The following is a 26,241-nucleotide window of genomic DNA, read 5'->3' as shown; positions in this document are numbered from 1 at the left end:
AGCTTAGGTGACACAGCAAGACCTTGTGTGTGTGTGTGTGTGTGTGTTTAACGAACAAATGCAAAAAGATCTGAAAGTAAAACTTGAAATAATAAAGAGAATAATTTTCAAAATATAAAGTGAGGGGCTGGGCGTGGTGGCTCACGCCTGAAATCCCAGCACTTTGGGAGGCTGAGGCGGGCGGATCACGAGGTGAGGAGTTTGAGAGCAGCCTGGCCAGCATGGTGAAACTCCATCTCTACTAAAAATACAAAAAATTAGCCAGGCACAGTGGCACACACCTGTAGTCCCAGTTACTCAGGAGGCTAAGGCAGGAGAACTGCTTGAACCTGGGAGGCGGAGGTTGCAGTGAGCCGAGATGGCACGACTGTACTCCAGCCTGGGTGACAGAGCGAGACTCCATCAAAACAAAACAAAACAAACAAACAAACAAAAATATATAAACTGAACACTTTTTAATGTAATTAGCACAGTGTTAAAGGTGAACATTTCATATAAGCAAAAATACTGAATACAATAAATGTAGTAGACTCAATAACTAAGTACATAGGTAAATTAATAATATCATCCATGGTGAGCTAATGCCCCTAAGGACTGGATGCTTTATCATATAGTTGCTTGACATTACCAACAAGTATTGTGACAAATTTGATTCAATCATTTCATTATGCAGGCAAAAAAGACAGTCTTTTAAAATAACTAAACATATGGGAATACAATGAAGAGTCTCTATACAGTAATAATTTCATTAAGACACAAGTCTGTTCCTAAGCTATTAATCTTACTTGCAAGTTTGATGAAAAAGAGAAGGATCTCATGATTTCTTGCTCCAACTTCCCAGGTACAGAGGCTCTATTCTTTCTTTTCCAGATAGAGACTGATTCCTTGGAAGTAGCTCTTCACAGCATTATGGAGTTGTCATGCCCCAAGAGAGCCCTTCCACCCCTAACTCATGCAACAAGTAGGGCTCCAGGACTTCCCAATGCTGATAAAATTTCAGTGAATAATTTCTCCAGGCCAGTTTCATTCCAACCAACCTCTTGTGTTGAATAGGTTGACAATCTGCTGGAGCACCTTGTGGAGGTCAGTGGTAGTCTAAGCCTTCTGAATTTTGCCGCCATCCATTGGAAACAATAGAAAACATTCAAAACAGATGAACTGTCCATCAATCGGGCACTGGTTAAATAACTTATAACAACTCTGAGGGCAACAATAGAATTGTTTAAAAATATAAATAAGCTCTCTATAGTAATTCAGGAAGATCTTGAAGTGAAAAAAGAAAAATGCAGAACAGTGTACATGGTATGCTATCTTTTACATAAAAATGAGGAGACTGTAATAAAAACATGACTATTCTTACTTTGCACACGCATAAAGAACTAGAAGGACTTAAAAGACATAAACTTCAAAATTTGGAAAATGGAAGAAATTGTGTCAAAGTATACATTGATTTGTATGTCAAAATTTAAATTTACCACTAATTAAAGAAATGTAAGTTAATAAAATACTCATAAAGGGAAAAGTCAGCAGAAGGGAAAGGCACAAACATTGCTCATGATAATATTTTGGAAATACTGTCTTGGATCAGCATTTTACTAAATATTATCCATACCAGGGCTAAAATTTTGCTACCAGATTCTGTGAATTTACTACAGATTCTATAAAGCAAAGGAGGATAAGAAGGTACATATTCAGGAACAAACAATGGGCAAAGGAAACTATAGTATGTTATTGAAAAATTATGTAGCCATTTTTAAAACTGTGGAAAACAAAGGCATTTCAAGCCAAAAATTTAGACTATATCATTTATATAATAAAGTAACAATCTAGTAGAGGCAAATATTTTGCCTTTGAAATTATAACAAATTTGAAAATACGAACCAAAATTGTAACTAAGGTATCTATTACATAATGTGGGATAACAATTATTGTTTTGTAGAGGAAAAAAAAATTAAACATCCAGGTTTCCTCTCAATTTATACAAAAGCCGCGTTTCACTGTTATTCAAAAAAACAGAAGCTAGGAAGTGCAAAGTTTTAAAAAATTTATGCATTTGGGGAACGTAAGAGCTCAGATATGTGAAAAACTTACATCAAACGTGCAGCATAATATACGTGCACACATTCTGTCCTATTTTGTCCCACATACAAGGCAGATCTAAGGAGCCGGGCTGGCGCCCACCCCATACAGCTCCTCTTCCTCAACCCCCGCCCTCCCCGCCTCCCGCACACTTCCTCCCGCTTCCCCACCCCCACACGCCCGCCCACTGACGAGCTCTGGAGGCCGCGCAGCCGCAGTAGCCGCTACGGCCGCTCCCACCCCGCGGGATCCTGGGAGTACGCTTTTCCGGAAAGAGCGGCTCGGCGTCGGGGCTAGGCCGGTATTCTAGGCCCAAGCCCAGTCCCAGGCCTGTGTTCCAGGTCCTTGCTCAAAGACAGGTCGCTGGCCGCTGCGACACTCTAGGTACAGCGGAGGGCGCAGCGGGCCGTTCGCTGAGGTGCCCGGACCCGCCGCCGAGCGGGCCGTGGAGCCACAGTACGTGGCGGCGCCTCTTCGTTGCCCGAAGCGGAACTGCTGAAGGAGCGGCAGCGCAGGCCGGACGAGGTGAACCGGGTCATTTAACCGCCTTCAGGTGATGAATCATCTGTCTAATAATCAGATTTGAGGTCCACAGCCCTTTGTGGTCCTGCTACAGGGCGATTTTCAGTGGATGACTGACTGGTGTGGCCTGAGGGGTCCCGCAGTGGCTGCCTTCCCTTGATAAGGAAACGAGCTTTGTGGACACCTCGTTGCCTGTAAAACATTCCGGTTATAACTTCTTTCTCCGGCTTGCATCTCTGTGCAAGAGGAAAGCTTTCACATGAAAGTGTCCCTTGGTAACGGCGAAATGGGCGTCTCTGCCCATTTGCAGCCTTGTAAGGCAGGAACCACACGCTTTTTTACCAGCAATACACACAGTTCGGTGGTACTGCAAGGCTTTGATCAGCTTAGAATAGAAGGATTGCTTTGTGATGTGACTCTGGTACCAGGTGATGGAGATGAAATCTTCCCTGTTCACAGAGCTATGATGGCGTCTGCTAGTGATTATTTCAAAGCTATGTTCACAGGTGGAATGAAAGAACAAGATCTGATGTGCATTAAGCTTCATGGGGTGAACAAGGTTGGTCTGAAGAAAATCATTGATTTTATTTATACTGCAAAACTTTCTCTTAATATGGACAATCTTCAGGACACACTTGAAGCTGCTAGCTTTTTACAAATATTACCCGTTTTGGATTTCTGTAAAGTATTTCTTATATCAGGAGTCTCTTTAGATAACTGTGTTGAGGTTGGACGAATTGCTAACACCTACAATCTTATAGAAGTGGATAAATATGTTAATAATTTCATCCTGAAGAACTTTCCTGCTTTATTGAGTACTGGGGAGTTTCTAAAACTCCCTTTTGAACGGCTTGCCTTTGTGCTTTCCAGTAATAGTCTTAAGCACTGTACCGAACTCGAACTCTTTAAGGCAGCCTGTCGCTGGCTAAGGTTGGAAGACCCTCGGATGGATTATGCTGCAAAATTAATGAAGAATATTCGATTCCCACTGATGACACCACAGGATCTCATCAATTACGTGCAGACAGTAGATTTCATGAGAACAGACAATACCTGCGTGAATTTGCTTTTGGAAGCTAGCAATTACCAAATGATGCCATATATGCAGCCAGTGATGCAGTCAGATAGAACTGCCATTCGATCTGACTCCACTCACTTGGTTACATTAGGAGGAGTTTTGAGGCAGCAGCTGGTTGTCAGTAAAGAATTACGGATGTATGATGAAAGGGCACAAGAATGGAGATCTTTAGCCCCGATGGATGCTCCCCGTTACCAGCATGGTATTGCTGTCATTGGAAACTTTCTTTATGTAGTTGGTGGTCAAAGTAATTATGATACAAAAGGAAAAACTGCTGTTGATACAGTTTTCAGATTTGATCCTCGGTATAATAAATGGATGCAGGTTGCATCATTAAATGAAAAGCGTACATTCTTTCACTTGAGTGCCCTCAAAGGACATTTGTATGCAGTTGGTGGGCGCAGTGCAGCTGGTGAACTGGCCACAGTAGAATGTTACAACCCAAGAATGAATGAGTGGAGCTATGTTGCAAAAATGAGTGAACCTCACTATGGCCATGCTGGAACAGTATATGGAGGCTTAATGTATATTTCAGGAGGAATTACCCATGACACTTTCCAAAATGAGCTTATGTGTTTTGACCCAGATACAGATAAGTGGATGCAAAAGGCTCCAATGACTACAGTCAGAGGTCTGCATTGCATGTGTACGGTTGGAGATAAGCTCTATGTCATTGGCGGCAATCACTTCAGAGGAACAAGTGATTATGATGATGTTCTAAGCTGTGAATACTATTCACCAACCCTTGACCAGTGGACCCCAATTGCCGCCATGTTAAGAGGCCAAAGTGATGTTGGAGTTGCCGTCTTTGAAAATAAAATCTACGTTGTTGGTGGATATTCTTGGAATAATCGTTGTATGGTAGAAATCGTCCAGAAATATGACCCAGAAAAAGATGAGTGGCATAAAGTTTTTGATCTTCCAGAGTCACTTGGTGGCATTCGAGCTTGTACACTCACAGTTTTTCCACCTGAAGAAAACCCTGGGTCACCTTCTAGAGAATCACCTCTTTCAGCACCTTCAGATCATTCTTAGGTCTAAGGTGTAACACCTTTGCAGTACATCATGGGTGATCTAATACTTCTCCTTCAGTTGTATCTTCTTACAGTGATTGGTACAGTTATTAGATATAAAGGTAACTGATGTTATTCGTCTTGTTTGGCTTTTAGTATGTTTATCAAGTGACTAACAAATGCATTCTGAAGATGTATTTAACATAGCTAGCTGTTTTAACAAATGAGAAAAAAAGATGTAGAAAAATGTTTAGATGTCTTTTTGTGATGTTATATAAAATTGTAGATGACTGTGGTAAATGTGTAATTATGTCCATTACGCTTCAAAGTCGAGTTTTCATCTTTGACTCCAAAATGTCAGAGGGAGGTCACTGTAACCTAAAATTAACAAAAGGTTGCCCAGTATTAATATTAGTTACCTCCCTCTTTTCATAGTTTTTTATATGTCTGTCAACTTACTCGATTGTGTGGTTGCATTCAGAATATTTGAAGTTTCTTACGCAGACAGAAATAATAAAAATATTAATTAGGAAAAAACAGTATAGCACCAAACCAGTATTTGGTATCTCTCTCTAGAGTGAGCAAGAGAGGGAGAAAGGAGAAAAAAATACACAATACAAACATACATGCCTACGCACATCACATACATACATATGTATACACACACATAATTTAAAAATTGATTGGCACTTCAACTATGCTGAAATTGTTTTTAAATTGAAGTTTCTTTCTTCCACAAAGCAGCCGTTTCTATTCAAATGGGAATTCAATACCAGAGAATAAATGTTTATATAGTCATATTGAATTTAGATAGATGAGGGCTACAGCATACTAAATCAACAACCAAATTTGTCATGTGTCTAAACCATTACTTCATATGAAGCTTACGTTACTTTTTTCTACTTGTATAGTTTCTGTAGAGTACTTTTACACAGATTGGTAAAGTTCAGGTTTCAGAGAATTGTTTTTGTGCAGAAAATTTAGGTTCTTTTTTCCACCTTTTTTGGTCAGTAAAACTTAATGAAAAAAGCAAAGAAAAAAATATTCTGAACAAAGCTATAGAGTTTTAAGTTCAGCCTCCCAACTTAGTCATCCTAACATGATTATTTTGCGATTTGGGGTGATTGCCCTGGTGGTGTTCCAGTCCATGTGCATCCTGAGCTGTGTGAGCTGCCTCAAGGCTATGATCTGAGCAAGCAGGAGATACATTTTCTTTTGCATCAAGTGAGGAAAAATGTGCTTTTGGCCATGTCTCAAGGACAGGACCAACTTCAGATTCCCTAAGAAGCCAGCTACAGAGCCTCTGGAACACTATGGTCTTACGAGCAGTACTAATAGCAACCTCCAGCCTCTTCAATACCAAGGGTATCCCTACTGGTTGAGAACCACATGATAGTTTTTAATGGGACTTTTATCAGCAAATGGAGTTACAGGAATTCTCTGTAATGATTCTGAAGAGGTACTTGCCTGGAATAATTGTCTACCTGAAGAAAAAAATTTTATATATACATATGTGTATGTACACACACACACAAACACCCTTATACTTGGAAGATTGTCAGAGTGTAAATCAGGAACAACTTTATTGACAATCCCATAATAAAACTCAGGAACCAAGGCAAAATGAATTGGCTTCTAGGGGTCTGAACCTTACTGCCCATACAAGTGTTGATTTATTTTAATGCTTTTTATGATTTCTGCATTGGCAGAAATGTTCATATTTTATATTTTTTTTAATGACTCAGTTTTTTATTACTAAAAATAGCACATTTGAGTACATTTGAAAAATATAGAAATTAGAAATTAACTTTATCGAATAAGCAAGAAGTGCATCCTAATCCTTTCTTGATTATTAATGAGGTTGAATATTTGTGTATTATGGATAGCTGTGTGTCTTTGATCAAATATTCCTGTCCTTTTGCCCTTCTGTTACCTGTTGGAGTTGCTTTGTTTTTCGTATCAAGTTATAGGATCTCTTTATATAATAAATGTAATTTAACTTGCATTTGCTTGCATTTATTTCTTCCCTCAATCTATTGTAGTTTTACAATGGCAACGCTGTTGATTTTTGAGATCAAATTTGTCTTTTTCTTTTTTTTTTTTTTTTTTGAGACAGGGTCTCACTCTGTTGTCCAGTTTGGAGTGCAGTGGCACGATCTGTGCTCACTGAAACCTCTGCCTCCCATGTTCAGGCGGTTCTCCTGCCTCAGCCTCCCGAGTAGCTGGGATTATAGGCATGTACCACCACGCCCGGCTAATTTTGTATTTTTAGTAGAGATGGGGTTAGGGGATAAATTTGATATGGTTTATTTTTTATGTAGTATTTCAGTGCTTATTCTGACCTACCAAGGTGGTTCTGCCCTGCTTCTATTTTGTACAAGCTTTTCCTTTTATTGAAAAAAAGTACTTTTTATTATGTCTTATGTCTGACCCTGGTGCTTCCTATTGAAATAAGTATTGCTTTACCAGGTAAACTGCTCTATCTATATCCCCTACCTCCAGCTTCACACACCCTGCCTCTCATTCGTTTACTTTCCCATATTCTGCAGTTGACAGTTCTCTTGGTATCATGCAGGTAGCTGACTAATGCTATGCTAATACAGGTTGAGCAGCCCTAATCCAAAAATCCAAAATGCTCCAAAATTTAAAACTTTTTGAGGGCTAACAGGATGCCACAAGTAGAAAATTCCACACCAGACCTCACGTGACAGGTTATACTCAAAACACAGTGAAGACTTCTTTGTTTCATGTACAACATTATTAAGCCTATTATATATAATTACCTTCAGACTATGTGTATAAAACATATGTGATATATAACTGAAGTTTTAAGTAATATTGTTTAGACTTGGGTCCCTCCCCCAGGATAACGTCATGTACACGCAAATATTCCAAAATCCAAAACACTTCTAGTCCCAAGCATTTCAGATAAGGGATATTCAACTTGTACTGCTCATTAAACCTGGAGTTCGTTATAGAGAGAAATTTTAGGTGGTTGAAATGATTAAGTAGAAAGAGATTTATTTTCATAAGCTGGTAATTTTTTAAAGAAAGTTCAGACTGGAAAAATATTTAGAGGATAAAAACTAAAAGCACATAAAGCACTCTTAACATTTCTTGTTTTAGTTTTTCTGGTAAGCAAAAATTAACATTTGCTAGCTTTTTTGGTATGTCTATTATAGGAAGTACAGGAAAATAAAAGCAAACAAAAAGTAATTATCAGTGATTCCACATGCTGAAGATAATTTCTATTAATACTGAGTATATTATATATATATACATACATATGTGCAGGCATTTGTCAAATATTTTTCAAATATGCCAGACCTTAGGCTAAAAGCTGGATAATGAAAACAAATCCACCTTCCAAAGACACAGACTCCTATTATGACTTTATCTTATTTTTTAAAAGCTGTATATATTAAAAAATGGTAAGGTGTTTTTTTTCTAATTATCAAATGCACATGTATTTAGAAAAACAGATTCCATTTTTACTCAGATAAATCCAGACTTAAATTTCTTTCCCACTTGCTAACAGTAATATTTATGTAGTTGGCCTGCAAAGCAAACACATTTCACTCATGTTCAGATTTTTGTAATCAAAGTTATTTTGTTCTCACTATAAAGGCAGTAAACTCCTACAGGACATTTTTAAACTACATAAATGTACCATAAAGAGAATTAAAATCAATGTGCCATCCCCAGCTCAACTGATTATAAACAATTGCTGAAAGATCGTGGGGTAAGTTTAACTCTCTAAAACTTCAGCTTTGTCATACATCTATCAGGTTGGGTGTGGTCAATAATAATTATATTTATATCAGATTTGTAAGGAAATAATATAAAGCGATTAGCATAAGATATGCACAGAAGCAGTCAGTGAATGATAGTTGTTACTAACAAAGTTGGGATTTTATAATTTTTGGCTTTTGCTTCATCTTAATGATTTTCAGACTATTTGAAAGTGTTCAGTGTCTATACTAAATATTTCATTCCATGAACATGCCATATTATTCCGTTTCCTTATGTGTAGATATTTAAATGTCTACCATAAATTTTCACCATAATAAAGCAAGATGTAATATTCTTACATAAAACTTTGCCCATATCTACTATCCTATGATAAATGTTAAGTAAAATCTGAATCATATAGTGTTAACTTTTTTAGGGCCTTAAAACGTATTTCCAGGATTATACCAATATGCATTTTTAGCGGAACTGTGTTCAGTAACTATTTCAAAGGAAATCTTTGCAGTTCTAGTTATTTTACTGTTTGGATTTACATATTTTTAATTACTAGTTACAATTTCTTGTTTATTGAGCATGTGTATTTTTCATACATAAATCATTTGCTCCTGTCTTTTGCTTTAATTGTCCTCTTTGCTATAAATACTTTTTTATACTCTATAGTTTTTTATTCAAGTTAATGTGATCAAATATGTTCATCTCTTTTGTATGTTGACCTTTTGGTGGTATTTTTGTTTTTTTAATTTGGTGTGTGTGTGTAGTGGTGGTGGTTATTACATAGTACTGATGTGGTATTACTTGTTCTTGATCCTATAGCTCTATAGCTTTGTGATTATTAGTTCTTGACATGTTAGGGTGGCATCTACTGCTTGTCTCCTGTTCAAGTAGCTTTTCTTTCTAGTTAAAATGAGGATGAGTTTTTCCTTAAAATTAATAAAATTTCATTTTTATATTAAGATTAGTCATTCACTTTTTTTTTTTTTGAGATGGAGTCTCACTATGTTGACCAGGCTGGTCTTCAACTCCTAGCCTCCAGTCATCCTCCTATTTCGGCCTCCCAAAGGGCTAGAATTACAGGCGTGAGCCACTGCACCTGGCTATATTAAAATTAATCTTTATTCTCTTATTTACAGAAAGGATTTGCCCACTTGTTTTCTGTGAGCCAAAAAAACAGTTTTTTTCCTTTGTAACATAGCAGAATTAGTGGGTTTTTTTGGGTCATTTTTTAATGGTTTCTGGAATAATTTTTTTTTATCATTAGGTAGTATAATTATCCCAGTATTTTATGTTGTTATTATTGATACAACTTTCTACCAAACTTTTGGCATAAAATCTAATGTATTTTTTCAGATTATCCAATTTTTCCATAACCACTTTTTGAGTATCAGCAATTCAGTAGAATTGCTGAATTTTTATGCTTTTAAAAAAATCATATAAAATCTTATAGGCAATCAATTTAGAGTATTTTTCTTCACTTCCAATGATCTTTTTTCAAGTTGAGTCTTTGAATATACGTGTGTGTGTGTGTGTGTGTTTGTATTTCTGCTTTGAATGGAATTTTGTTATGTTCTGAACTCTTGGTAGAAGTAGGAAATATGTGGTTTTAGCATAATGGTTTTCTGTCTACCGACACTCATTGATTCTTCAGTTTTTTTGGGTCAATTCTCATATTTTTACCTGAAGTAACCATTATCTGCATATTATAAAAGCCAATTTCATATTGTTTAATATGAAACATTAAAGCATGGTTCATACTTCCAGCAAAATTATAGTAGTGACCAAGGAATTGTGTCTTATGTGTAATTTTAATAGGGGTAATTCTAGTTTTAGAATTCCTTTGTTACAGGGAAATATCCTTGATCTTGTTCATGAAGTTCCTCATTAATTAGGAGTCTTAAAAAATTAGGGTTGTATATCTTCATTACAAAGTGATTTCTGTACCAGCTGATCCAAATTTTTCTTAGTACCATCGATGGGTTGAAGGAAAGGCTATTTCTTGGCTATGTGAACAGTGTGTCATTACCCATTTCTTCATTTATTTAGTAAAATTTGTTGAGATGACAATTTAATTTTTCTCATGTCAAATACTGAAGAAGAGTCTGTTTTTTAATTGTTTTCAACTTGGATTAGAAAGCACTTTTATATATCGATGAGTGCATTGTCAATTGGTATACAGTTTAGAATGCAATTTGGCAAAAGTAGTAAAATGATCTTTCAAGTTTCATGCCTTTTGGACAGTAAGCATATTTCTAGAATTAATAAGTGACAGAAAATAAGCCAGAAATAGTCATCTCAGCATGATACTACTATTTGCTTCCTAATATGACCACACTAGACCTTCCATTAAAATGTTTTTAAATGGATTTTTAAAGATTCTTCCCACCTTAATTTTGATACTTTTATCTACATCCTCTAGTATTCAATTGTTGAGCATATATTTGAATGACTGGATGATGATTAGAATAAAAGACTTAGATATCCATTAAGGATGACTGAACACATAACAGAACTGTTGAATTGTGTACATGAGCCAGATGCACTAGTACACAGAATAGGTAGTTCCTCTGTAACAGTCTCAGAGCGGCTGCTTTCCAGGGGCTAATGTTATTTTGCCATCTACTGGTTGAAATTAAAAGTCTTTGTTTAGCTAGATTACAGAAAATATATCTCCTTATAACAGTAATAACAAAACCCAGAAATTTTTATAGCACATGTGGAAGTTCAAAGTGGGCAGCTTATATAAATTACATAAGTGAATATTAAAAACCTTTGGTAATTTTTTGGTGTATGGTAGATCAAAGAGAAGAATTTTTTTTATATTACTTAAAAATACAGATTTAAATAGCTATGACCTTTATTTTATTTATAAATTCATATACATTGAATTTTAAAATCTGCAACATTTCATCTGGATTCTAAGCATTCATACCCACTACTTGCTTTTTCCTTTGAGTGGATTCCCTATACCATTTTTATTTTTAGTTTTTAGCAGACAGCCTCATCACAAAGACGTGTAGAATAAATCTTTTCAACAGCAGAAAGGATGTAATATGCATTATATCCAGTTATAAGTAAATATGACAACCTCATTTAAGAAATTTTTATATTGGTTTGCTCGTGTGGGTATGAGGATCAAATCATTACTGCCATAGCCACATAATTTTCACCCGGCCAGCCAGAGACAAATATACATATGCATATACATGTGTTTGATGTAAAATAGCTTTTGGACCAGCTGATCCAAATTTTTCTTAGTGCCATCCATGGGCTCAAAGAAAGCCTATTTCTTGACTATGTGAACAGTAAGAATGGCATCAACTACCCATTTCCTTATTCTCCATGTTATTGTCTCAGAACAAAATATTCTTATACACCAAGCATTTTTCCCTCAAGATGGATGTGTATAACAGGTGATCTCTTAATAGTGCCTCCTGAAGGATATCGAGAGTGCACATATCTTTTCTACATAGAACTGAAGGAGCAAGATTCAATTTCATGCAATCTTAGCTCAAGATGTGTATAAAGCTGTTGACAGCAACCAAGTAACCTAAACTTCAGAAGTTTCGTTGTCTAGAGCACCTTCTCCAATTGTAAGTCCAAAGAGTATGTCTAGCTCTTTACTGGTCCATCTTCAAAAAGGCTATTACAATACAGCCTTACAATCTCTTATAATGGAAGTTTATCATTCTTTGCTCATTTCACCCAAGTGCCAGTCAACAGAGTACATGTTTGTGTGTGGTGGGGATGGGAGGCAGGTCTAACTTCTACTGATTCAAACAGCTTTGTCTTACTTAAGGAGTATACTTTATCACTTAGAAGTCAAAAAATTCTTCCAGCCAGGAATTAGTGATCCATTAGAACTTATTTCTAATTCATGTTAAATCATGAACCAAAACATACTCAATATAAACACCTAATTTGAGTCAGTGTAATATTTATTTCTTCATACTTCATTTCTACATACAAAGCAGTGTTTACTTCAATTATTTATTACTCTCTCCATCCTTCTCCGGATAAGAAAATTACAGATTTCACAAAACCTTTCATATATGTATATACATATACTTGAAGGCATCAGTTAACTCAAAGATTAAGGAAAAAGAGTTTTTGTTTTGCTTTTGCTGTTGTTTTTGTTGTTGTTGCTGTTTGTTTTTTGAGATGGAGTTTCACTCTTGTCACCCAGACTGGAGTGTAGTGGCATGATCTCGGCTCACTGCAATCTCCGCCTCCCCGGTTCAAGCGATTCTCCTGCCTCAGCCTCCGGAGTTGCTGGCATTACAGGCGCCTGCCACCACCCCTGGCTAATTTTTGTATTTTTAGTAGAGACGGAGTTTCACCATGTTAGCCAGGCTGGTCTCAAACTACTGACCTCAGATGATCCACCCGCCTGGGCCTCCCACAGTGCTGGGATTACAGGCGTGAGCCGCCGCCCCCAGCCAGAAAAAGTTTTCTAATTTTCAAGGCTGACTCTACATTAATAATCCCTCCCATGCCCTGGACTAGCTGTACTTTATCCTTCAAGGGGAATAAGTTATGGATTCCGTTGGTATGTCTATTTTGTTCACTTCTTGGGCTGCAATATCGACACTTCCCATTCACCGTTACCACTTACCTAGTAGATAGTCTAGCCACTTACAACAGGTTCATGACTACCATTTGGGAATGCCTCTGTGAGACCAAGGAGATCCATTGAAACTCAGCCCCCAAATCCAATGTCACTTTCCTTTTGACATCTGTAGTTTTATCATCTATCATAACCATATCTACTCATTATCTGTAAAATACTCTTTCTACATTAAGGGATACTCTCACATTATGAATTCTAGTTGTGGTTGTTTTAAAATATATTCACAGATTTTCTCATATTCTTTTCTTCCTCCTTTGACTTATGTGTTGGATGCAGTGATTCCCATCTAATGAATACAATGAAACAATGGTGTTTAAATTATAGACTAGGTCATAAAAAATTGTGCACTTCCTCCATGTTTATCTCTTATCACTTCCTCCAGTACAGGCCAACTGCCATGTTGTGAGCACATACCACATAGCTCCATGGAGAGGCCCAAGTGACTGTGATGAAGAGCTGAGACTCCCTATCAGTGGCCATGTGAGTGACCCATGTTAGAAACAGATCTGCCAGCCCAAATAGAGCCTTCAGACAACTGCAGCCCCAGCTGGCATCTTGACTGCAACTCATGAGAGATTCTAAGCCCACCGAAGCTGCTCTTGAATTATTGATTCACAAAAACTGTTAGGTAATAAATGTGTGTTGTTTTAAACCACTGAGGTTTTGATTAATTAATTATGCATCAATGGAAAACCAAATCACCAATGCAGGCAAGCTAATGTACATTTCAAGCCTCCCTTGTAGATAGGACATGGGCACCAAGAAAGACTTGCCAATCTGGAGCACCTGCATGAGCTTTTGATCCTAAAGTGTCCACAAGAAGATATAGGCTCTGCATGGTGTTTCTGTATTTGTTGGCTGAGTTGTTGACTTTCTATGGTGGAAAGTTCAGGTTTTAGGAAAATAAACGGCATCAGAGCATGGAAATTCTTTCTAGTTCTTACTAGAGCAGCATCATCGACCGTGGGTTTTTATATCTGGACAGTTCTCTGGTTTAATTTTTGATATTTTTGTCTGGAGGCTTAGTCTACAGCTTGTTTCTATGGCATCCCAAAAATTCAGCAAGCATCTTAACACCTCTGTTTAGTCATCAGTCTTACATTCAGTTTTACTCTTTACTACAACCTAATAAATACCTTCCAAACCTGTTACCTATCTCAATGGGTACAATAACTATGCCCTAATGGGTCCACTTCCCACCTTTCTAACCAGTATGTGCAAGCAAACCCCAACCCAGTTTTCAAAGGGCAGCTGTAAGAGTTTTCTAATATGTATTTGTTGACATCAATTCACTGCTTAAAACATCTCGATATTTCTAATTATCATTTCTGTGAATCATACTCCCATAATTGCTTACAAAGCCTTTTACAATGCAACACCTGCTTCCTATTCTAACTTCTGCTTTCTCCCTCCCTCCCTTCACCCTCTGGCCACTACATATTCACATCTGCTGTTCCTGTTTCTGACCCTTTGAACATCCCACATTTACTTGGTTAACTCCCACAGGTCCTTGAGATGCCAGCTTAGCAGTTACTTCTCCTGGATGCTTTCCCTGACAGAAACAAGTCCTACATGCTTCCAGAATCTGGTACTTTCCCTGTCACAGTCATTAGCATTACTTTAATTAAATGCTCACTTGCCCACATCCCACCAGACTGGAAACTCTGTCTTTCCCTGACAGCAGAGAATGTGTCTACTTTTTTTCATTGTCACTGGCACCATCCACAGAGTCAGCAAATAAAAGGTATTTGCTACTTATTTGAAGTTTCAAGGTGGATGATTCTGTATTTCACTTTAGTTTCTAGTTCATGTAACCACTGAAACTGAATCAACAGTCATCAGATATGACTTCTCTAAGAAAGCATAAGTAAAACTGAATTCACTTCAGCTGGTATAATCTATTATAGTGAATTGTTCATCTCCTTCATGGCCCTAGGATTCCTACCTACCTACTTATTGTTTAGAACTGTCTTCTCAGGAAGAGTGCTCCACTAAAGAAAGTCAAGTCTTTATTTAACTTACCAATACATTCACAATGACAAGTAAATTGCCTGGAGCAGAGATATTTAAAACGATTTATGAATAAATGGAATTAATGTTCCTTTTGGATTTGAAAGCAGATTAAAGCTTTAAGGGCACTCTTTGTATCTCTTTGAGGGTTTGAGTAAGACCTGACTTTTACTGTAAAGATTTAAGTACCCTCTCCATCCCCATCAAACAAAAGAAACCAGAAGGCAAAGCTGACTGTATTTATAAACAATAAATTTTGAATATACAGCAATTATCATTGGATATATTTTAATTATTACGAGCTAAAAATGTAATTTCTCCCTATTCAAAAGTACAATTTTGCCAGGTGCAGTGGCTCATGCCTGCAACCCCGATATTTGGGAAGCTAAGGTGAGTGGATAACTTGAGGTCAGGAATTTGAGACCAGCCTGGCCAACATGGCAAAGACCCATCTCTACTAAAAATACAAAAATTAGCTGGGCATGGTGGTGCATGCCTGTAATCCCAGCTACTTGGAAAGCTGAGGCATGAGAATCACTTGAACTTGGGAGGCGGAGGTTGCAGTGAGCCGAGATTCTGCCACTGCACTCCAGCCTGGGTGACAGAGTGAGACTCTGTCAAAAACAAACAAACAAAAAAGTACAATTTCTTCTTATTGTTGAAACACAATCTTACAAAAATGACTCAATACATTGAAAAATGAAGCAGAAAGTCTTTGAATTGAATATTTACAAACTTGAAGCCACATAATCAGTAGATGAGACCCAATTGACTGATATTGGGTCTAAATATAAGTTTCCTTTCCAACCTCCTGGGAGTTCTGATGAGCCTATTAACACAGAAAAGGCATTTATTGATTTTCCTTTCTTAATTTGCAGTCTGACAATGTCCCAGGCACAACAGATGTGTTCTTTCTTTCTCACATAGAGACTGATTCCTTGTGAATACTCCTTCATAGCCAGGCTGGAATTCTCCTGCTCAAGGTCTCTTTGATTTCCTATACCCAAACAGGTCTCCAGAAATTCTAGCTACTGATCAAGCCCAGTAAAGAATTTCAGTTCTTTGTGCTGAAAACACTGGAGATCTGCTGGATCATCTGCTGGATCATCTCATGAAGAACATTGGTGGCCTGAGCCTTTTGGAATTTGGTGCCATGCAGCTGCTCCAGGGGAAAATTGAAAACATTCTTGTTCTTCAGACAGGAAGAAAAGAAAGATTCTCCCAGTTTGGTGCAGAACTTTGAAGGTCACCTATTTATGGCAGCCCATGGCTCTGGGCTAGGCCACAGCTAAGGGTGCAGAGAGAACTGCAGAATATCATCCTCAGTGTCACTAGGGAAGAGTTTGGCAGGGTCATTGGTGGGATGCAGCTGGCTAGGTCATTTGAGTCTTTACCCGCCTGTCTCAGCACTTCCTTGTTGTGAGATTCTTACATAACCAGATTAGGATTTTCAGTTTTTGTACTTATCTCAACTTTATTTCCACTTTGTTCACCTCTTCTATTTACGGGTCTCAGATAATGTCATGACCTCAACACTTCTTTTGTATTATGACAATGGAAATTAAACACACTCAGAAAATGGCAGAACTCTCAATCTAATAGGATATACCCATCCAAATGAGACTCAATGTTGAAATAAAAGCCTATCTGAGTCTCAATCTATGTCTCTTTTAAAATTCTAATAATGGTACTTAGAGGTCTCATCTTGGACATTTTTACTTCTTAAACTGCACTGAAATACATGTTTCCTCACTTCTCTGCATTTCCCTTTTAATGAACTAATACACTAGATTTGATTTCTTCCACCTTTCTTTACAAGAGCCACAGCTCATAATCTGTAGATAACGGTGGCATAAAACTTGAAAACCCAGGGTTAAGTCATCCAGTTGTCTTTATTCTGTCACTAAAAATGTCTTACTGCATATATGTGACAGACAATAGGCTTGGTAATTTGGATTAAGAGATAAGTAAAACAGGATGATAACTACCCTCCATGGATTCAAAGAATGGCATTTAAGACATGATTGTGATTAATTAAACACTAGCATGCTCAGTGCAGCCAAGAGGACGAACTAAAAGCTAATAAAGAGGGAAATTGGGAGTCAGCAGAAACTGCCACTTTCTGACAAAATCTGTGGCTCCTAGGAGCTTAAACAACATCAGGTTTTCGTTTCCTCTTCTGCAAAATTGAGACAATTTTAATAGTTGTCACATAGGAAATTGAAAAGATTAAATAAAGTTTGCAAATTACTGGCTGAGACTCTGAACATGGTAAATGATAGTTACCTTTAATTTCAATGTAATAAATAACATAATCCTGTGTATAGTCCACATTTCACCAAATCCAGACAAGAGAAGTTTTGATTGCAGCTCCCCTAACATTCCTGAGGTCTAACACATTGATGTCCCAAACTCTAGGAAAGGGGATTGTCTGTAAAACTGTGAAGGAGTAGAGCCCAGGTTTCCATTGTCAGAGTAGTGCCTTGCACAGAAGAAAAATTGTACAGCCCCCGTGAAGCTTGTTCCAGGGAACCAGTGTCTCAGCAAGTTGTGACAGAAAACGGCTGCTCTGTGAATAGTATAAATAAATAAAATAATCCCTTTACTCAGATTCAGTTAGTTTCAAATCACCATTGATGATTATTTTTAGGCCCAAGTAAAAAATATTTTGTAAACCATTTTCCCAGTCTTTACAACTCTTTAATTCAACCCTAAAAGAAAAAGGTGATTTGAAACTAACTGAATATAGTATTATATAGTTACCTATAGATATATACAGAATATACACTTACATATTTATACATATTTAAATACATATAAATAAGTAAATATTGTAATCAGTATATATGTTGTAATTCCATATAAGGTATATATTGAAGTATATACATTAAAATATACAAATGTATACATATTTTTGTACATATTTACATATGGATTTTTAAATGTACAAAAACATATATAAGATATATAAATATATATTCTTTTTTTTTTTTTTGAGGCAAAGTCTCACTCTTTTGTTCAGGCTGGAGTGCAGTGGTGCTGTCATACCTCACTACATCCTCAAACTCCTGGGCCCAAGTGATCCTCCCACCTTGTCATCCCAAATAGCTGAGACTACAGGTGTGAACTGCCACACCTGGCTAATGTTTTGTTTTTTGGTAGAGATGGTGTCTCCTGTTGACCAGGCTGGTAAATCCTGGCTGCAAGCAATCCTCCTGCCTTGGTCATCTAAAGTGCTGGCATTATAGATTTGAGCCACCACACCAGGCCTATATATTCTTTATGTATATTTAAAAACATATGCTTAAATTATGTATACTTTTGTATTTAATAATATACAAATTTAATATATTTTAATATATTAAGTATAATTTAATAAGCATATATTAAATTATATGATATTGTAAAAGTGTATATAGTACTTAAAGCTGTATATACTTAAGTATACATAATTATATTTACACATATTAAATACAAAATACATAATCTAAAAATGTAATATATATTTAATATAAGTATATAAACTTATGTTACATAAAATTTAAGTGTATATAAGCATATATATACACACATATATTTCTGGAGGGAGGGGGATTGGAAATGGGACTATCTTGATTTTCAGCCATGGAAAACCACAATACTAAATTGAAAAAGCAAAAAAGAATATAGTCATGTATAAAGAATGAAAACATTTCCAGGCAAAAAATTTGGCCAAGGACTCAAATTGCAAAATCTTGGTTTATCTACCTGAAGTGGCATTCTGAATACTACATTCCATATTTTGGAAATCAAACTGAAATGGACACTACTATCACATGTAAAATGGATGGTGATAACAAGGTCATTCATATTTTCTGTGTGTGATGAGAACATAGAAATAATTACAGGATAAGGATAGGTAACTATCACGTCTAAGATACACCAAAAAATGAAAGGCTGAAGTCAAACTTTGCTCCAATTCTATGCTCACTTTTGCCAAATTACTTCCCACCTGTGCAAACACTTTTTTTTCCAACCCTTTTTCTTTAGTTCTATCCAGGTATTGCCCATCATGTCAGCTCTGTTTCTCAAAGCAAGTGGGTAAAATTAACACAGCAGTAAACTCTGCTGGCCTACAACATAAAAGGTATCAAACAGCAGGCAAGTCAAGTGACTCAGAGCCTTTTCACATCTCAGTCCTCCTACTCTAATGCGCTGGACTCTCCTCGCTTCTCCAGAAGCGCTGCCATTTTCTCCTTTAGTCCCTCTAGTGAGCCCTTCTAGATGTGGTCTCCCTGAGCTCTGAGACTTAGCTTATTGGTTTCATTCTTATTTAGCTCATGTCTCTAGCCTTGTCATGACCTAGTCTTACTTAGGCTTGTGCCAAACAGAAATCTAAAGCCTTATGGATATTTGAACAAAAGGGTAGACATATGCTGAGCTTTTCAAGGAGCTACTTATTAATATATTACTAGGGTGAACAGAGTTTTACAAGTACATTTAAGTTTATGAAGATACGTTCTCAAGAAGACAAAACTAGTATATAACATATGTAAGTAAATTGAGGCCTTTCTTAATCATAGTGCAGCATACCAGGCATAAGCAAATGAAGGAGAGGAAAAGGAGATGAAAAGAAGGACAATGCCATGCTTTAGGCAGGACTGTACTTAGAAAATATTGATCAGACTCTAGAAATCAGCTTTAGTTTTTATGGCCAGAAATATTCCAGAAAGCATGTAAGAGCTGAGGATTGAGAGTCTAATTTTCTGGATTCCAGCTGTGGCTCCACAACTCAGTAGCTCCCTGTGCTTCTGGGTTTTTCTTTTGTAAATGGGGAAAATAGTGCAACCTATCACTATCTGCTTTGGTTACTGATACCTCTAGCGACTAAATAGGGCTGGGTACATAGTAAATATTCAATAAATATGAAAAATGAGGGTATTCCTTATTAGATAAAATTAGGGTAGATTTTGTCAGTGCTAAGAACAATATCTGATTGATAAGAAACACTAAACAATTTAGCTACTTACTATTCTTTTTATTAATGTTATTTTTCGTATCTTTATTAAGTTTAAGGAAGTTTCCTTTGACATCATCTATTCCCTTTCTTCTTATTAATATTAAAGCCATGACAAGAAAAATGTTGATCTTCTGAGTTTATTTACCAGTGCAAAAATTAATTATTAGGGGTGCAAACAAATGGTAGATATTACAATGGCTTATGACCCTTCAAAGCTCCCCTCTAACAAAACCTTATCTCTTAGTACTTATGTTCTTTCATTGGATTTTCTTGTGTATCACATGAAGATCATTGACACCAGGGGAGAACTTGATGCAATTACACTTGTCCATTCTTCAGAGAGAATATTGTGCTTTCACAAATTTGCCTTTTTTGTGTACAACGTCTTGTGTGTGGTGTGTCTACCACAACTGTCAGTTAAGGCTGAATTCACCAAAACACCCACTGGACCAGTAATGATTACTTCTCTTCAATCCCATTTCCATATGCTACCTTTGATCTACATCCTTTTTATAATTTTGCTTCTGCTCCTTCCCATCCCTTAATGTCCATCTTGCCTGGGCTGAATGTAGCTAAGTTACATTTTGTCATTTTTTTCTCCAGTGGGATATTGTTGTCATTCTTACATTTTCATCATATTTACTTATACGTTTGTTTTCTTTTTGTCCCCATTAATTGGGATGCAAAAAGCAACAACTTTTGATTCCTATAAAAAAGGAAGTGAGAAAGATATATGGTGTCTTACGTGTTATATAGAACAACTGTACTGTCCATTTATACTATTTACATACCATTATTGATATTTAGAAAAAAGATGAGATTTTTTTAAACTCAATTAGGATTGAAATGTCTCAATGGAAATTTGAGACTTTAATGTCAATAAATTTTTTTAATTAATTGAAGTTTTCTCGATTGTATACTGTCATTAGGGATGAAATTGCTCCCAAAGCTGCAAAAATCAATTCCTGGGGTTGTGAAAAAGTCATATATATTACAATGGCTTATGACACTTCAAAGCTTACCTCTAGCAAATCATGACTCTATTATTTATTTTCTTTCGTTTGGGTTTTCTTGTGTATCTCATGAACAGCATTGACATTGAGTTCAGGGAAGATACACAAAATGAATGCAAGACCACAGCTACCAACCTATGTGGAATAGATGGCTGCCATTAGTGGACTTTCTCTCCATTATTTGTTCAATCCCAAAGTTATACCACGAGATGTGTCCTCCATTTGCATATGGGCTGCTATTGGCTGTCTTACTGATGTAGGTTATGTTTGATCCTCAGTGCTTCTGAATGTGTGATAGACTTTGAGAATAAAATTATTTAATTCTACTAAAGTTATTTAATACATCAATACTTAAGTCAAGGGCTGAAAAAAAATTGATTATACCTAGATGAATATCTAGCAGCCAGTCAAGTTTTAAATTATTTTCTGTATGAAGTAGAATTAAAAGTTACATACACTACAAATAAATATTGAGAAAATCATTTAATTATAAATAATTTTTAGCAGTTTTGAAATGATTTAAAGCGTTATATTGGTGTTATATATTTTTATAGATTGCAACTTTGTATATATAAATTATTCAATAATACTTATATCAGTAAATAAATTATACTAAAGGTTACTTAGAAAATTAAATTTTAAGGATTCAAGTTAAATGTCAGTAGCTTTAAAATTCAAATTTTAGCTTAAAATTTTTTATTTAGTTATTCATAATTCTACATTAAATTAAAAGCCATATTTTCTACTTTTTCAAATGTATAAAATGCAGATATAAATGCAACGTATAAATACATATACAATATGTATGTGTTATTATCATGAGGGAATCAATTAGGTAAAATGATCTAGCCCTTGTGCCTGGGAGGTTGTCAGAGCAGACATCATGAGATCCTTCTCTTCATCAAGGCTCTGGAGGTAAGGAAAGGGAAGGCAATAGTGAAAAAAAAATGGCTGAGAAACACTAGTCTAAGCCCACATAGAGAGTGCATAAAGGAAAGCAAAAACAGGAGTAAAAAGTAAGAGAGGGGAATTCAGAAAATGGAAACTAATATATTCCCTATTTAAGGTTATGCACAAAGCAAGGTCTTCAGAGAACCTAGAGCCCAAGGTGCAGAGTCACCCATGTCAACAAGCCCAGCAGCATCTGCAACATCTGTAATGGCCTTGCCCTTTTCTTTACTGATGGCCCTGGTGATGCTCAGCTGCAAGTCAAGCTGGTCTCTGGACTGTGATCTGCCTCAGACCCACAGCCTGGATAACAGGAGGACTATAGTCCTCCTGGCACAAATGAGGAGAATCTCTCCTTTCTCCTGTCTGAACAACAGACATGACTTTGAATTTCTTCAGGAGGAGTTTGATGGCAACCAGTTCTAAAAGGCTCCAGCCATCTCTGTCCTCCATGAGCTGATCCAGCAGACCTTCAATCTCCTCAGCACAAAGGACTCATCTGCTGCTTGGGATGAGACACTCCTAGACAAATTCTACACAGAACTTTACCAGCAGCTGAATGATCTGGAAACCTGTGTGATGCAGGAGGTGGAAGTAGGAGAGACTGCCCTGATGAATGAGGACTCCATCCTGACTGTGAGAAAATACTTCCAAAGAGTCACTCTCCATGTGACAGAGAAGGAATACAGCCCTTGTGCCTGGGAGGTTGTCAGAGCAGACACCATGAGATCCTTCTCTTCATCAAGAAACTTGCAAGAAAGATTAAGGAGGAAGAAAAGACTCATTTATGTTATAACACAAGATGAATTGAATCAAATATTTCAAATGTTTTCGCGAGTGTTAATCAACATCCTGTTCAGCTATACAGGTACTAAAGACTTACAGATGGCCATGCAGATGTATCTGTTTATTTAACTACTTATACAACTTAAATTATTCTTGCTCACATAGCATGTGCACCTTTATATTGTGAATTATGTAACAGGAATATGGTTTTTATATTTACTTAATGTATTTTACCTTGTTTAATAAATGTTTACTATAGAAAATTCTCTTATTTGTTTATTCTTTAAATGAAACCCTAAGCCTGATTTTGCAACCTGATAAAAGTATAGGTGGCACAATTCATTTACTCGCCATTATTATATTCAAGTTATAAGTAAAAATGGACTCTGTCTAAGCCAGATTATATGCTGCCTCAGGATATCTAAGAGAACATAACAAATACAGTTTTTGCTTTCTGATGTCTTTGATTTTTGTAGGGAAAAATCCCTACAAATAGTAATTTTACTTAATATCAGTTATGTTAAATACTATAACAAAAAGAAGGATCAATGAATTTCTCTCAGCAGAAAGCAGACTGAGGCATGTAAGGCAATAGAAACTAATGCAGAGATATCCTCTATATGTTGACTGGTAGAAATCTATGTGCAAATGTGCACTGTTAGTTTGTTATGTGAATTTGCAATTTACAAGAAATGCAACTGGGAGAGGTTCATGTGTGGTAACTGAAAGCACAGAAATGGAGGTGATCATGTGGGGAGAGAGTGTAAAGGGAGAAAAGTACTTAAATTTGGTTCTGAGAGCCTTCAACCCTTAAAAGAAGGGGAGAGAAGAGCAACAAAGAAAACAAGTGGAATGGCCATATGAGACTATGAACAATGAGAGAGAAAGGTGATGAAGCGTATTTAAGAAAATAAACATGCTTAGAAGAGTAGTCACTGGATTCATGAAGGGTGTGGATTGAAACTGCCCACTGCAATGGAAAAATAGATGGCACTGGCAATTGCAGTGACAGCTGTTTTGGTAGATTTAATCAGCAGAAACCATAATGAACAAGGTGGAAGTGTAAATAAGAGAAGGTAGGGAGAGAAGAAGGAAATAGGATGAAATCTTGAAAAAACGTAGGTTATTTTTTCTGTACATAGGTTTTCCTTTTCTGCAATATTTTTTCTGGATAAATTTCATAGAATTGATGTAGTGACAAATTATATGATATGCTATATATACTTATTATAAATCATGACATTCAATAACTTATAATTATAATTTATTATTATTTTAATACTACCTTGAATATCAAAGCTGCTCAGTTTTTGTTAATTTGTTGGGCTAGAATATATGACTAATTCAATGAAAATATTACATTAATACTGTTAATATAATAGTTACTGGAATTATTGGCTTTATTAATTAAGTTACTTACATCATTGATTTACTAGTTTTACTGCTGCTCTCTGGTGGATGTAGATACGATAAGAATTCTTTTATATTGGTAATTGGTAATTTTATCAGATTTTATGAATATTGGAGTCTTATATTGATCCCAAAATAACCAAATTACTATAAACATTACTGATAAACTTCCTTCACAAAAGTAAGAAATTGCATCAAAGAATCTCTTTCCCAATATACAGTGAAGAAAAAAAATTGGTCAAAACCAGTTGAAAATACAGCATGAACCATAGAAATTCAGACAGCAAGAAAAAGTTCTGTGTAATTCATGAGTAAAAGGAAATTTAACAATTTGCACAGAGATCCTGAATACAAAACTGACAAAATCACCTGTAATTTACATGAAAGAATTTGACATTAAAATTTCATTCTGCTTAGACGTAAGTGTGATGTTGATCAAGGCGTCTAATCTCTTTGAGCCTTAGTTTTCTCATAAATAGAATGGGTTCAAACTATTTAGATACTTGTGAATATTAAAGGAACCCATGCAGTTTAAAGTACCTACCATAGTACCTCCCATTGAGTAAGGAGTTAAAATATGGGAGGTATTTCCCTATTTTTCTTCATTCAGCGGTAAATAAGAATATTATTTGTGTTTCTGTAAAATTCTTAGGAACTATGTCCTACCTTTCAATAACTGACCTCCCAGAAAGGCAGCCTAAAAAACTAGATTCTGTTATCTGTAGAGAGGCTGAAAAATGGTCACTCCTCATTTCAAAGAAATGTTCTATTTATATGCAGTCAGGGAATGGTGGCTTGTATAAATACATGACACAGGAGAATAAGCATGTAGATCGAAGTGCAGAAGACACATGATGTTTATTTACTGATTCAGGCACCTGACACATTTCCTCCCTGGCTCTCAGCATTCCAGGATGCACTCTTATATCACTAGGGATTCCTTCCTCTCCAGGGTGGATTCCCCATGGGACCCAGGTCATTCACTCCCTTCATTTTCCTGCCCATTCACACAGCTGCTTTCAGTTCTGTTGTGCTTTTGACCTCATGGGTTCCCAAATGAGCAAAATGCCACAAATGCTAAACGGAAGTGAAATAAAATTTCTAGGTTTTGCAGAAACATCTATAAGAGAGGTTTTCCTGAATTTCCGTTGACTATAATGTAATAGTAGCTTAGTAAAAAGGAAAGAGAAAAGACAATCCAGTTTATCTGTGTGCTCCTGAAAACCTCTCAGGGGAAGATGGTCAAAGGTGACAAGAGCAGCCACCAAGACTAGAGGGCTGATTTATTCAGAAACCCTATCACTTCTGGGGATTTATCTTTATGTGGAAAAAGGCTACTTCTTGGCAAGAACAGATTCAAATATTGTCATAAGCTTGTTTCCTACCCTGTTTGTTTCCTTACAAAGACAGTGACTCTCCAGCTTCAGGCAGGGCAGGGAATCCTTAGGATTGGCAGTTAGAGAAACAGAAAGGGTTGTACCCCTGCCTAGAGTCTATGGTGCAAAGCAGTCTACCCTCCTTGGAATCACCCCTTCTACATACTTTGGGACTCCAAGGGATAGGCAGAGCTGCCAATCTTGGCATGGAACTCAATGGTCATTGTAAAAATCTCATGTTAATAGGGCGCATTAAACTCTCAACAGTACAATCTTAGTTTCACAGATTCATTCCTAATATCAGACTTCAAATATTAACAAATAGTAGAATACTTTCACTGTTGCTTTGAATAATGATTTTGACATCTCTTTTACTTAGTAGTAAAAACACTGCCTAGGTAGCAAAAAACAGAAGTTTCAGGAAAGCTGAGGAATATGAAAGAATACTGTCATTTTACCTGAGAGCTAGTATGACTTATTTATTCAAATATATCAAATTTGGTATAATTTTAGAGGCATTCTTATAATAGGCACCATATTTTTACGAAGGTATTTCACCAGGAAGTGCATGAATTGCTAAGATAGCAGGGAGGGGGGGCGGAGCAAGATGGCCGAATAGGAGCAGCTCCAGTC

General features: G+C 36.4%; 1 protein-coding gene, 1 long non-coding RNA gene and 1 pseudogene across 4 annotated transcripts; 2 read left to right on the top strand and 1 right to left on the bottom strand.

Annotated features, from left to right (window-relative positions):
- Positions 1 to 440: 440 nt before the first annotated feature.
- LOC110741506 lies at positions 441 to 2,202 on the bottom strand. The gene is made up of 2 exons (XR_002517764.2): positions 2,092 to 2,202; positions 441 to 1,104 (listed from the first exon to the last, which is right to left on the bottom strand). It is a non-coding gene; the product is annotated as an uncharacterized LOC110741506 (long non-coding RNA).
- A 101-nt stretch (positions 2,203 to 2,303) lies between these two features.
- On the top strand, positions 2,304 to 17,326 carry KLHL9 (kelch like family member 9). 3 transcript variants are annotated; one of them, XM_031654280.1, is made up of 3 exons: positions 2,304 to 4,814; positions 13,449 to 13,694; positions 16,088 to 17,326. In XM_031654280.1, exon 1 carries the CDS (start codon positions 2,861 to 2,863, stop codon positions 4,712 to 4,714), a length of 1,854 nt encoding a protein of 617 aa, XP_031510140.1. In that variant the 5' UTR covers positions 2,304 to 2,860; the 3' UTR covers positions 4,715 to 4,814; positions 13,449 to 13,694; positions 16,088 to 17,326. The 3 variants fall into 3 exon arrangements, with proteins under 3 accessions (XP_031510140.1, XP_031510141.1, XP_031510139.1); XM_031654281.1 differs by lacking the exon at positions 13,449 to 13,694; XM_031654279.1 differs by lacking the exon at positions 16,088 to 17,326 and having other exon boundaries at positions 13,449 to 15,167.
- LOC101021336 lies at positions 4,706 to 23,085 on the top strand (annotated as a pseudogene).
- The last annotated feature ends 3,156 nt before the right edge of the window (positions 23,086 to 26,241 follow it).

Source organism: Papio anubis, chromosome 13 (genome assembly GCF_008728515.1).
Source record: "Papio anubis isolate 15944 chromosome 13, Panubis1.0, whole genome shotgun sequence".
NCBI lineage: Eukaryota > Metazoa > Chordata > Mammalia > Primates > Cercopithecidae > Papio > Papio anubis.
This window is presented reverse-complemented; position numbering and strand designations above follow the sequence as displayed.